Genomic DNA, 13,536 nt, shown 5'->3' with positions numbered 1-13,536 from the left:
TAATTACCCAAAATAACATAATTGACTCTACCCGACGCTCTTTGCCAAATCTGTACTTTCATAAATTTTGGGGTGTCTTATTCAATTTTATAGCATTTAAAAAAAATAAAAAATTGTATTGAATAAAAATTGCCAGATTCCACATCAATTCCTTGAATTATATTCTAAATAATTTCTAATTTCTGATTTTCTAACTCAAACATAATTTCCTATAAATTAGGTGTATTGACCATAAATTCCAAAAATACCTGTAAATCTAAAGTTACTAAAGTCAACAAAAGTGTTGATTTCCGGTAAGACAACACAAGGGTTAATCCCTCCCGGTGGTCGGATCCACCACACAGTACTCATTTGAAAAAGAAACGTCCCTTTTAAAGTTGGTCCACTTGTTACTTCCTTACACGCCATGTAACGGCTATTTGTTTAAGCTGAGTCCGGCGTTAACGTATCGTTCCTTACCGATCCCGTTAGTAACCGATCCCGTTAGTAACCGATCCCGTTAGTAACCCATCCCGTTAGTAACCGATCCCGTTAGTAACCCATCCCGTTAGTAACCGATCCCGTTAGTAACCCATCCCGTTAGTAACCCATCCCGTTAGTAACCCATCCCGTTAGTAACCCATCCCGTTAGTAACCCATCCCGTTAGTAACCCATCCCGTTAGTAACCCATCCCGTTAGTAACCCATCCGTTATACCCCCCTTTAGTAACCCATCCCTTTAGTACCATCCCTGTTAGTAACCGATCCGTTAGTAACCCTCCCGTTAGTAACCCATCCCGTTAGTAACCCATCCCTGTAACCATCCCGTTAGTAACCCATCCCGTTAGTAACCCATCCCGTTAGTAACCCATCCCGTTAGTAACCCATCCCGTTAGTAACCCATCCCGTTAGTAACCCATCCCGTTAGTAACCCATCCCGTTAGTAACCCATCCCGTTAGTAACCCATCCCGTTAGTAACCCATCCCGTTAGTAACCCATCCCGTTAGTAACCCATCCCGTTAGTAACCCATCCCGTTAGTAACCCATCCCGTTAGTAACCCATCCCGTTAGTAACCCATCCCGTTAGTAACCCATCCCGTTAGTAACCCATCCCGTTAGTAACCCATCCCGTTAGTAACCGGCTCGGCTACCGACGCCCTTATCTTCCCTTCCTCTGCTCTACTGACTCGCTGCCACAGGCAGCCGCCTCGTGCACGGACTCATCGCTGCAGAATGATTATAGATATGGATCCAAATAGATATTTGGCGTTATTTTTTTGGAATGGAAATCAGTGCACTCTCTTTTCTCCTCTTCCTCTTTGTCCTCCCTGCTCCTCCGTCCCTCCTGCCTCTGTCTCTCTATCTCTTGTCCCTCTGTCCTCTCATGTCCCCTCCTTACTCTCTCCTTCCTGATCCCTCCTTCCTCAGTTAACTTGCTCTTTCCTTCTACATCCTTTCACCTACCTTTCTCCTTCCTTCACCTCCTGTCCCCTTCCCTCCTAACTCTCCTTTCCTCGTCTCCTGTTCCTTAAGCAGGATTCATGCTTCTGTGGAGCCTCCACATGCAATTTAACGCTGAAGCATACATTGGCTTTTATTGTTGTTGTTGTTTTTTATTTCTTTATTCACTCAGGACAATGCACATTGATGAACAAGTGCAACAGGACACGTAAATGTGGCAGGTTGTAGCCCGAGGGCTGATTTCCATCTGCAGTCCAATAGGCAGGTTGGAGTTACAGTAAAAAAGACACAGGATAGTAACATTTAGTATATAAAGACAAGAAGAAACAAAAACAAAAGAAAAAACAAAAACAGGACAATTCATTCGTAAAAGTTAAAAATGGATTAGCGGTGTTAGCGGTGGTTACATGTTTGGTTAGCTCTAAGCCACAGCTGCACCTGGCTCTTTAGAGGAGGTTAAAGTGGGACGCTCCCTTATAGTTGGAAGTGTGTCCCATAATGCACTGCCTTTAATAGATGGTGCATTGTGGCTGAAGGAGGTTTTCTGAAAGTCCCTGTTCACCACAGCTCTGGTGATCCAAGTGTGTCTATATTTAATAAATTCCTGTTACTCACCTGTCTCTTCCTGTCCCCTCCTCTTTCCTTCAGGTGTGTCCTCCTGTCTCTGCTGCGTCCATTATGCAGTTCTCAGTCAGACTGAGCCTCTGCGTGCTGGGCTTCGTCCTCGTGTCCCTGTTCCCTCAGCCAGCACGGGGTCAAGGTAAGTACCTCCGCTACTACGCTTTCCACTCAGGAGCCAACAGAGTCCACGAGGGTTTACCACGCAGCTACGTGGGACAAACGAGGCCAGCAGGGCCAGCCTGGAGGTTTACTAATGGTAACCTACAGGGTTCGCCAGAGCTTTCCATAGTGGCTCCATACAGAGCTTAACACTGGGCTAGCTGATCCCTAAACAAGGATAACTGGAGTTCTCATTACAGGCCAATGCAAAGGGCCAGCCGGGGCTATGAACAGCTAAGTCTCCTTATTTACAGATGACTTGGTTGTTTCCACAGCGGGGCCGAACTGGGCTAGAAATCATGTGACACGTGTCTGCTTTCAGCATAATGATGAACGTTGGAAGCTCATTGCTGACCTGGTAGACCTCAGTGTGGATTCAGAGTTTTATTCAACAGCTTCACTTTGGGGCAATTTAGATGTGCAGCTGTGCTCCAAAGGCATTTGACCTTTATTTAAAAGTATTTGTTTTTATTAAGATGTTGTTGTTGTTTTTTAAAATCCTTTTTAATGTGCGATTACCCTCACGTTCCTGTCTCAAAGGGAGAAGCCCTGCTGCCAAAATCCTAACGAGGAATCAGGTTTTACTGTCTGCTGCGACACAGTCTGCCACCTCTGTAATTAACCCGCTCTTGTGTGCAGCTTATTTATTTATTCATTTGGGGAAGTGTTCAAGGGGCACTTTAATGACAGCTTTGTGTATCTCGAGTTACAGATGTGAAATCTCCTCTAGTCCCCAATTTTATTCTTGAAATGAACATGAAATTTGCGCTAAATGTGGGTGTGTATATATATTTTCAACTTTGCTAAAGGAGTTTGTTGATGAACGTCCTTATTGCTCAAATCCATCTAACTTCACAGCATTTTGTGTTTTACGCCTCAGTCTGTAAGACGGGAGCTCTTCATGTACTTATTATTTTCCTTTTTATTGCTGTTCTCAATCCGTATGCTGACATCGTCTTTCACATTATTTAACTCATTCGATTTGAACGCATAACCTCACTTATTAACAAAGAGAGACAAGTCTTAACCCTGTTATTATCATTAACAATCCTACACACTCCTTCTTATCAAGTGGACCTTTTCTCTTTGAATGCACATGATGATCTTAAATTAGTTGTGAATGCTGAGTGTGATTTGTGGTTTTAAAAAAGAACTCATGGATTTTAAGGTAAGGTTTTGAGTCCATTTTAAATCTTGTGTTGGGTGTTACGTCTTGTAAAAGAATGTGTGGCTGAAAAAGGGAACACACTGGGGAGTGATGTTTTGCTTTGAGCACAGTTAGGTACTTTGCTGCACCCAAACTCATTTAGCATCCGCCAACTTTCACAGCATGTTGGCAGGGTCGAGCTTAAAACCAAACAAGGCTGAACCCGTCCAGCCCTGCGCTGGAGCGCCAACGTCTGCCGACAGGGTGCTTAGCCATAAAGTCGGGAGATGGGCTGACACGGTGTCGCGCCGTAATACCAGAGTGGAAACGGGTTTCAAAGGTCTGCATGCAAACGTTACCACGAGTCTGCTACGTAGTGATACCGGTGCTCTGTTTTGATTGGCTGACAGCAGGGCACAACTCAGCTGCTGTACAGCCAATGTCCGCAGAACTGAGGTCGATGCATTGGGTCAGACTAAACAAATCAAGGCACACGCCAAATAACTATTTTCCCAAAGATGGTTTATGTCAGCGTTTCTCAAACGTATTACTCAAAGGTCTGAATCTAATTTTTATTCTAGGGCAGAAGTCAGCATGTTCTGGGTCTTAACCCTTGTGTTGTCTTCCCGTCAACCATTAAAAAAAACTCATCGCTTTTCTGACATTTTTGTCACTTTTTCAATGTTGTGGACGTTTTTTTTTGGATGTTAGTTATTTGATATTTCTAATGTTGAGATTTTCAGCTTATTTCAAAGGCCTATTTTTATGTGATGAAAACAACTGAAAATGGGTCAAATTTGACCCGAGGACAACATGAGGGTTAAATAATTTTAAACAGGTCTTTATTACCCTTCATCCATGTGACGTTACCTCTTATGCTCACTGAAATGATTTTTTTGTTTTTATTCTGTTGTGTTGCAGTTCTTTCTTTTGCCTGCTACTCCGTGTCGCTTTTATTCCATTTTATTAACTTTGCAGGTACTTTTGTGTGTTTGCAATTTGTTGTACTTTTGTCGTGATATAGGTCTTACATTTCATTCATAAAGCTCTTAAAATGGTCCTAAAAAATCTTCAAAAACGTTTTTGTTGCCATTTTTTGGCGTTTTATCGACATTTCCTTTTTTTTTTTATCGCCATTTTCAATGTTTCATAATTTCACTTCATAAGGTTTGTACTCATAACACAAAGTATGGGCTGAGTCCAGAAAGACTTCCCCTTTGGTCCGGACCAAAGTCCAGACTTTATTTGTAGTCTTGCAATTTGTGACCCTGCAAGATCCTGTCTTTAACATTAGAGGGTCTGTAGATGTGTCAGACCGTAGTCTGTACAGTACGTTGGTCACAGAGACCCTTGCGTGCTTCTGTGCAGGGTTTAAACTGAAAGCAACCACGACATTCCTCAGTCCAGAGGCCATTGTGCGTCAGCCTCGGCTACAGCGGTGACCCGGGAGAAGCGGAGGAGTTACGATCAGCTTGGAGCGCTTCCACTGATGTACTCCTCCGCTGTCTGCAGCCCGCTGTTAGTCTGAGGAGAGTCAGATGGGTGGAGGAGTTTTTCAGCAAAACGGCAAATAAAATATGAAAAGCTGATAAAAGAGACTTCATGTTGATCTATGAACACAAACCTTTGACAACAGAGTGCAGGGATGTGTGTAACTTATCTGAGTTGACTGATCTTTGCACCTCTAGACATAAAAGTTCTCATCAATGTCGTAATACTGTTTAGCAAATTTGAGCGAGTGCTCTTGACGACAACAACACGGTTCTTGGAGACACTTGCAAGATAAAAGTGACTTTCAGTTGGGGAAAACTTTTCATCCTTTCAAAGCTTCCTACTCTCAAACAAGAGTTTTACAGTTTTCTGTGCTCAGTGCAGAAAATGTCTCTTCACCTAATAATAACAATCCTTCTATTCCTCTCACCAATGATTTGAAATGACCCACAACTTTGTATTTTTAAATTTTGCTGCCCAGCGTGTGTGACGGGAAACCTCGGCAGCGGACGACACTCAGCAGTGTGCACACGATTGTCCATGAAAAATAGATGAGAATTAAGTTCTCATCTCTACAGGAGAGGCCTTTTGTCTCTCCAGCCTGTTTGCTCAGCATGCAATACTTGTCTCTGTGTGAGAATACAATCTTAGAGAGAAGATCCATGGCTTTGTGTGTGTGTGTGTGTGTGTGTGTGTGTGTGTGTATGCTGCTGCAAAGGAACCGGCGGGTTTTCTTAAGAGGCGTCAGAAAAACACCACCAAAGCCACACAGATTTCTTTTCTTTTTCTTTTTTTTATGTGCATGCACCCAAAAACCGTTGCCTCCAGTTGCGGATAAACGTACATAATTCATGCGCACACGTGGCTGCACTCACACAGGTACACACAACGCACACAGTCCACACATTGCAACCACATTACGTGCACAAATCTGCTTCTCAAGTCATTCGGGATTCGAGCAGCTCTCTCCAGATGAGAGAATGTCCTTTTGTATCCGAGACAGAGAGCTAAACCCTGAGCCGAAAATCCATGCGAGCCCTCGTTCTCGTCCCCAGGTTGGTGAGATAATTGGTACAGTATTCCTTATGTGTGTGTTTGTGTATAAATATATATTTGCCTGCTGTTGAATGCGCCGGCTTCACATTCCCTCCATGTGAAATCAGGATCATCCTTCCTGTGCTGAACTCAAGTTTCTTTGCATACCTACACGAGTAGTTTCTCTGCCGATAAAGATGTGCATAAAGAGGCGGTTCACCCCACAACGCTGCAGAGGTGTTTTGGTTTATCAGCTCCACTAAATCCTGTGTTGTTTCAGACAGCTGCTGGGAGTGAAGTGGATATATCGGTTCAGAAAAGCTAAAGATAAACGCCACCTTCTCTTCGAATTTGTGCCGCTCGCAACAAATCTGTCTACCTCGGGCGACACATTGAAAACTACGCTAATCTGTTAACGTTAGATGTAACGATACACCGAAGTCACGATACGAATTTAAGATAAAAACAGTATTAGCTGCAGACAAATGTTGTTGTAATGTTTTTCTGTAAACTGTGCAAAACGACAGATGTGTTCTCTTTGCAACAGAAATTAAATTTGATCCTAAATAAAGTTGACAATTGTTTTAAAACAAATCCCACATCATGATAACTAAATAAATCAAAAAAAATTTCCTGAGATAAATAAACTGAGAAGGTGTAGTGACGTTTGAAGTCAATCAAATAAAATCTGATCTCAGAAGTGTGTGTAATTTATATCCATTTTTAGTCTATTCACCATACAGTGTTACATCCCCAGTTCATTCATTCATTCATTCAGTCATTCATTCAACCTTTTATTTATACTCAATCCTTGAGTGCCGACCCTCATTTACAACCTTGAGTCAAATAAAGACAAGACACCATAAGCAAAATATAATAAATGTGTATAATTTAGTTGTTTTTCAACATTATGGTGTTTTGTTACTCTGTCATTGAGAGACAACATGTCTTAATTTTGTCCCAACAAAACAGACACACAGCAACACAAATTCCTTCCAAAAGATTGAGAAAATGATCTCAGTCGGTTTGTTTTGTTTTTTAAATTCTGGGTGAACCATCTCTTTAAGCCTCGTGCTTATCGTGCACCGGAGCTTCAGCGCTGCGCCAGGCGTCAATCACAGCGGAGGTATTTAAAGAAGTCGGCGGCGGCAGATGGCTCACCTCATAATGAGCACACAAACACAGGAACCAGTTTGTGGGTTTCATATTTTATTTTCCAGCCCATGGCTTTTTTTTTTTCTTTTTCTTTTTTTTTTCCCTCTCCCTTTTTTTTCTTTTCATAGTTAACCAAAGATTCGGGGAATGTGTTGCTTCTAGATACACAAGTTATCGTCTGGTATTTGGCTCTGCCGGTGTGAAGATGATGGGGTGTTATGGTTGTGACAATGAAATGTTTTTTTTTTTTTTTTTGGCGTTGCAGTGCTTTTACAATGGCCTTACTCCAGTGTTTTAACCTGCGTCTTAATGTGGAAACACAACCCGTTCTCACTCCCAGCTCCTTTAAAAACCGCCGCTTGGTCAGTGGCTCTCAGCGTCGGATACCAACGGCGAAATCAACCTTCTTGTGTCGGTATGGAACTAGTCTCGTATTGCCAGACCTTCCTCCACAGCGCTGCGGAGGAAGGTCTGGCCAGTCCACACAGCATTCTGGGATGGGATACAAACATGCTCTGATTTATTGGGATTTCTCATTATCTTCTGTGGTGATAAGCGCCGGACGGAGCAATGGTGCCGCTACAAAATAGCCTCGGAAAGGAACTTGTTTTGGTTGAACATGTGTACGTTCAGAAGTTATTTTAGTCGTGCAACAGAAACCTCAGATTGGACAGATAGTCTAGCTAGCTGTCTGGATTTACCCTGCAGAGACCTGAGGACCAGGTAACCATAGTCCTCAGATTGGACAGATAGTCTAGCTAGCTGTCCGGATTTACCCTGCAGAGACCTGAGGACCAGGTAACCATAGTCCTCAGATTGGACAGATAGTCTAGCTAGCTGTCTGGATTTACCCTGCAGAGACCTGAGGACCAGGTAACCATAGTCCTCAGATTGGACAGATAGTCTAGGACAGATAGTCTAGCTAGCTGTCTGGATTTACCCTGCAGAGATCTGAGGACCAGGTAACCCAAGTCCTCATAAATTCTCCATGTTAGAACACCAACTCATAGAGGAAGGGGACGGACATCGTGCCAAATTGAGGAACATCTGGCGTAATTTATGGCGGCACCTGAGCAATCTGGGAAATTAAAAAAAAGTTGCTATAAACTAGTATTGAACACACAAGGCAGAGCACTATAAGAAGATGTAGTATTAAGAGAGACAACAGTAGCGAGTAGTATGAAAGACTAAACATCCATGTGGTGGGGGGAGGGGGGGGGGGGGGATTAGTCACAAAGGACCCATTCTTGTCCATGTGTCACCGAAACGTACATTTTGTGACGTCAAGAATCCGGACCAAGCGCGTCTAAATATGACTCTAAAGGAGACTTTTCGCGTCAATAACAAACGGCAAAGGCACCGGACCACGTGTCACTTTTTAATGGCATGGGAGTGAGAAGGTGTTGGAGAACACAACAACAACAACACTGCGTAGAAGCTCAGTGAGATATGATCAAACCAGTTCCACTAACACTGTGTTGTTGCTGTTTCCGACGGGTTTACACACCGGGCGCGGCCATTGTAAAGTATCCGGACACCGTACAGCTCAGTGGACCTAGTCCCTCTGGGTTGTGCGTCTCAACTCTCCTGCGGAGGACAGGGGAGGAATAGTAAACAGATGCTATTCCAGTGTCCTTTCCCTCTTTGGTGCACTTTGTTCTTTTTCTCCTTGCAGTTAAAAGGAAGTCGCATTCACTCCCCTTTTCTCATCCTCTCCTTACCCCCCCCCCCCCCCCCCCCCGACGATGATTTCAAAGCACAGAGGTGCGAAAAGAAAAGAAAATGAGATCCGATGAGATCAGGACAGGGCAGGGATCAGATAGAGAGGGAAAAGACGGAAGGACAGATGAGGAGATGGAGAACGTAAGCTTGAGAAAATGAATATAAGCGAAGGGTACAGAGAGGAAGGGGGGGGTGGGGGTGGGGGGGGGTAGGCCTTGAGGCAGCTGACAGGGCCAACAACTAATCAGGATGAGAGGCTGGGGCGTCGCTTTGATGCCGCCAGTAAGTGGAACACAGAAGAAGACCGGTCGTATCCCCGCCGAGGCGAGCCCAGCGATAGGGGAAGATGATCAGTAGATGAGGAAGAGGAGGATGAGTGCGAGGAGGAGGAGGATGGGACTTTGCTTTTTAATGTGACATCTGTGCAAGCTAATCTTTGTGATGTGTATCCTCCCGCTTGGATGAGATACAACTTATCCTTCCTTATTGTTTCCCCTTCCTAACTGTTTAAGAAATGGTAACAAGGCGGGTGGAGCGACCGGCTCCACGCCGCCTTCGCTCTGGAGGGAGTTCAATCATAAAAACCAAAACCGCAGCTCAGCCCCAGTTCGGGCTTCAGCGGACGAACAGCCGCGCAGAAGGAGAGCAGATTGTGTAAAAAAACAGCCCGAGCACTGATGCCGTTTGTGGCTATTTAGCAGCAGCAGCAGTTTGACACAAACTGTTGTGTTATTAATCATGTGGTGATGAAAATAAAAACACTACACTGCTGTTTGGAAATTATAAACCAAAGAAGTTTCTGTAAAATTTGCTCTTTTCATTATCCACCGTTTGACTGAAGCAGATTGAACTCCATCCATTGTTACATGTTAATCCACTAATACGCACTCATGGCGACAGTTTTTTTCCCAATTAGCATAAAGATATTTGTGGTGTGGTCGTGCATGACATGGATTTTTTTATTCATTCATTCATAAATGTATCAATATTCACAGTGATTACGTTTACATGCACATATTATTCCATTGTTTTTGCGCTTCTGAAAAAAGACAATATTCCTCTTAGCTTTGAATGTAGTGAATATTCCGCTAATATTCCCGTTTACAGGCAGTCATGCAGAACAGCAGTCAGTCATGCAGAACAGCAGTCATGCAGAACAGCAGTCATGCAAAACAGCAGTACAGTCATAAGCAGCCAGCCATGCAGAACAGCTCAGTCATGCAGAACAGCAGCAGTCATGCAGAACAGCAGTCATGCAAAACAGAGTACAGCAGTCATATGCAGAACAGCGCCATTCATGCAGAACAGCAGTCAGTCATGCAGAACAGCAGAGTCATGCAGAACAGCAGTCATGGCAATAACAGCAGTCAGTCATGAGAACAGCAGGAGTCAGTCATGCGAACAGCAGTCAGGCATGCAGACAGTCAGTCATGCAGAACAGCAGTCAGTCAAATGCAGTCACAGCAGGCAGTCATGTGCAGAACAGCAGTCGATGCAGAACAGCAGCAGTCATGCAAAACAGCAGTCAGTCATGCAGAACAGCATCAGTCCATGCAGAAACAGCAAGTCATGCAGAACAGCAGTCAGTCATGCAGAAACAGCAGGCAGTCATGCAGAACAGCAGTCCATGCAGAACAGCAGCTCATGCAAAACAGCAGGCAGTCATGCAGAACAGCAGTCAGTCATGCGCGAACAGCAGTCATGCAGAACAGCAGTCATGCGCAGCATCAATGCACGAACAGCAGTCATGCAGAACAGCAGTTATGCAAAACAGCAATGCAGTCAGCAAGAACAGCAGTCAGTCATGCAGAACAGCAGTCATGCAGAATCAGCAGTCAGTCATGCAGAACAGCAGTCAGTCATGCAGAACAGCAGTCATGCAATGAGAACAGCAGTCATGCAAAACAGCAGTCAGTCATGCAGAACAGCAGTCAGTGCATGCCAGAACAGCAGTCAGTCATGCAGAACAGCAGTCATGCAGAACAGCAGTCATGCAAAACAGCAGTCAGTCATGCAGAACAGCAGTCAAGTCATGCAGAACAGCAGTCATGCAGAACAGCAGTCAGTCATGCGAGAACAGCAGCGTCATGCAACACAGCAGTCATGCAGAACAGCAGTCAAGCAAACAGCAAAGCAGTCAGTCATGCAGAACGCAGTCCTAAGGAACAGCAGTCAGTCATGAGAACAGCAGTCAGTCATGCAGAACACCCCAGTCATGCAGAACAAGCAGTCATGCAAAACAGCAGCAGCAGTCAGTCATGCAGAACAGCAGCAGTCATGCAGAACAGCAGTCAGTCATGGAAAACGCCAGCTCAGCAGAACAGCAGTCATGCAAACAGCAGTCAGTCATGCAACAGCGTCAGTCATGCAGAACAGCAGTCAGTCATGCAGACAGCAGTCATCAGAACAGTCAGGCACAACAGCACGGTCAGTCATGCAGAACAGCAGTCAGTCATGCAGAACAGCAGTCAGTCATGCAGAACAGCAGTCATGCAGAACAGCAGTCAGTCATGCAGAACAGCAGTCAGTCATGCAGAACAGCAGTCATGCAGAACAGCAGTCATGCAAAACAGCAGTCAGTCATGCAGAACAGCAGTCAGTCATGCAGAACAGCAGTCAGTCATGCAGAACAGCAGTCAGTCATGCAGAACAGCAGTCATGCAGAACAGCAGTCATGCAGAACAGCAGTCAGTCATGCAGAACAGCAGTCAGTCATGCAGAACAGCAGTCAGTCATGCAGAACAGCACGTCAGTCAGCAGAACAGCAGTCATGCAGAAACAGTCCAAGAACAGCCAGTCATGCAGAAACAGCCAGTCATGCAGAGAACAGCAGTCAGTCATGAGAACAGCAGTCAGTAAGCCTGAGAACAGCACGTCAGTCATGCAGAACAGCAGTCAGCAAAAAGCAGTCAGTCAGCAGAACAGCAGTCATGCAGAACAGCAGTCATGCAGAACAGCAGTCAGTCATGCAGAACAGCAGTCATGCAGAACAGCAGTCATGCAGAACAGCAGTCATGCAGAACAGCAGTCATGCAGAACAGCAGTCAGTCATGCAGAACAGCAGTCAGTCATGCAGAACGGCAGTCATGCAGAACAGCAGTCATGCAGAACAGCAGTCAGTCATGCAGAACAGCAGTCATGCAGAACAGCAGTCAGTCATGCAGAACAGCAGTCAGTCATGCAGAACAGCAGTCATGCAGAACAGCAGTCATGCAGAACAGCAGTTTTCCAGCGACGGCGAACGCAGCGTCCCTCTTTTATTCCTTACACCAGGTTCTTGAAAAAGTCCCAGATTTACAACAACCTGTTTCACAAGCCTGCAAACGCAAAGTCAAAGTCGGTAAATCTGCCAAATTTTGCTTTTGAGTTTTGCGTAAGTGCAGTTTGGAAAAACACTTTTCCGTCTTTTTGGTTTAGTGCCCAACAAGGCGGGCCACAATGTGTTGAAAAACCCAAAATTGATACGCGGGCTGGATGAAAAGTCTGTAAGGGGGCCGGATTTGGCCCGCTGGCCTTGAGTTTAACATGTGATTTAAACCATTGAATACTATTATTACTATTATTGCGCAGTCTTTGTTAAAGGCAACCGATGCGTCTAACCGTTCTGAGTGGAGTATTGTGGGTCTGCAGAGTCGTCCCGGGCCTACAGATCCGATCCTACAGGCCAAAGGAAAACCTCTTTGTTTGGTACAGATTCTTCAGAAATCACACTACATGACTAATGGTACATTTTTATTTGTTTCAATAAGAATGATAACCGAAAAAATATTTTCCTCTAATCTCACGAATCATAGCGCAATCGCAACATCAGGAAAGAATAATCGCAATTTGCCATTTTCCTCACGTCGTGCAGCCCTAGTAGAGAAACCATAGCAACGCACGGAGCGCAAGAGGCTGTAAACCGTTAAACTGCAGTAAAACCTCTGAGACGCAGGTTCTGAACGCGCTGGACACGGGTCCAAGGACTGCTTCTAAAACCAGAAGAACACCGGACAAATCCCACGTGTTAGTCGGAAAACGCTTCATTCGGAAAAAGGCCTCAGTCGGAACATCCAAACGGAAAAGGTGGTTCACGTGACCCGCATCAAAGTCGGAGTAAAAGTGGAATATAGGCGTGCATGTGAACGTAGTCCCCGTGTCCGACGCTGGTACTCACCGCGGGAGGTTGTTGACTTTGTGTCTTCTCTCTCAGTTCCAACGCCACGGAGGTTTCGTGCCAAAGTCCTGAGCCCCACCGAGCTGCACGTGTCCTGGAAGGAGCCGAAGGGACCGTTTGACAGCTACAGAGTGGTCTACACCACCCGGCCCGGTAAGACCCCCCACCGACCTTTTAGAACAATGTTTCGGGACCCAAAATGGGTCGCGGAACCGTTTTTATTGGGTCGCCAGTTGGTAGAATGAAATGCACATCAATCTGATGTGAATGATGTGAATTTTTTTTTTTTTTTTTTTTTTCGCGCCACATGGTCTGTTCAGTCTCAGATGCTTTCTCTATCTCTCTTCATCTTTCTCGGCTCTCTCTTCTCCTCCCTCTCTCTCTCTCTCTCTCTCGCCTCCATCTCTCTCTCTCACTCTCCCCTCTCTCTCTCTCTCTCTCTCTACCCTCTCTCCCTCTCCCTCTTCTCTCTCCTGTCTCTCTCTCTCTCTCTATTCATCCCGCTCTCTCCCGCTCTCTCTCTCTCTCTCCTCTCTCTCCTCTCTCTCTCTCCTCTCTCTCTCTCTTCCCCGTTCTCTCTCTCGTTCTCTCTCTCTCTTCATCCCTATC

At 45.1% G+C, this 13,536-nt stretch overlaps 1 protein-coding gene across 1 annotated transcript in view; it reads left to right on the top strand.

Annotated features, from left to right (window-relative positions):
- Positions 1-13,536, top strand: part of LOC116686684 (collagen alpha-1(XIV) chain-like) — a gene marked incomplete at its 3' end in the record, with an annotated part of 145,102 nt that overhangs the window by 3,626 nt on the left and 127,940 nt on the right. Inside the window, 2 exon segments of the mRNA XM_032511720.1 lie at positions 2,090-2,201; positions 12,964-13,080. Coding sequence (XP_032367611.1) covers positions 2,120-2,201; positions 12,964-13,080 — 199 coding nt within the window.

Source organism: Etheostoma spectabile, unplaced genomic scaffold, assembly GCF_008692095.1.
Source record: "Etheostoma spectabile isolate EspeVRDwgs_2016 unplaced genomic scaffold, UIUC_Espe_1.0 scaffold437, whole genome shotgun sequence".
Classification (NCBI taxonomy): domain Eukaryota; kingdom Metazoa; phylum Chordata; class Actinopteri; order Perciformes; family Percidae; genus Etheostoma; species Etheostoma spectabile.
Note: the sequence above shows the minus strand (reverse complement) of the source record. Positions and strands in the feature narration are given on the sequence as shown.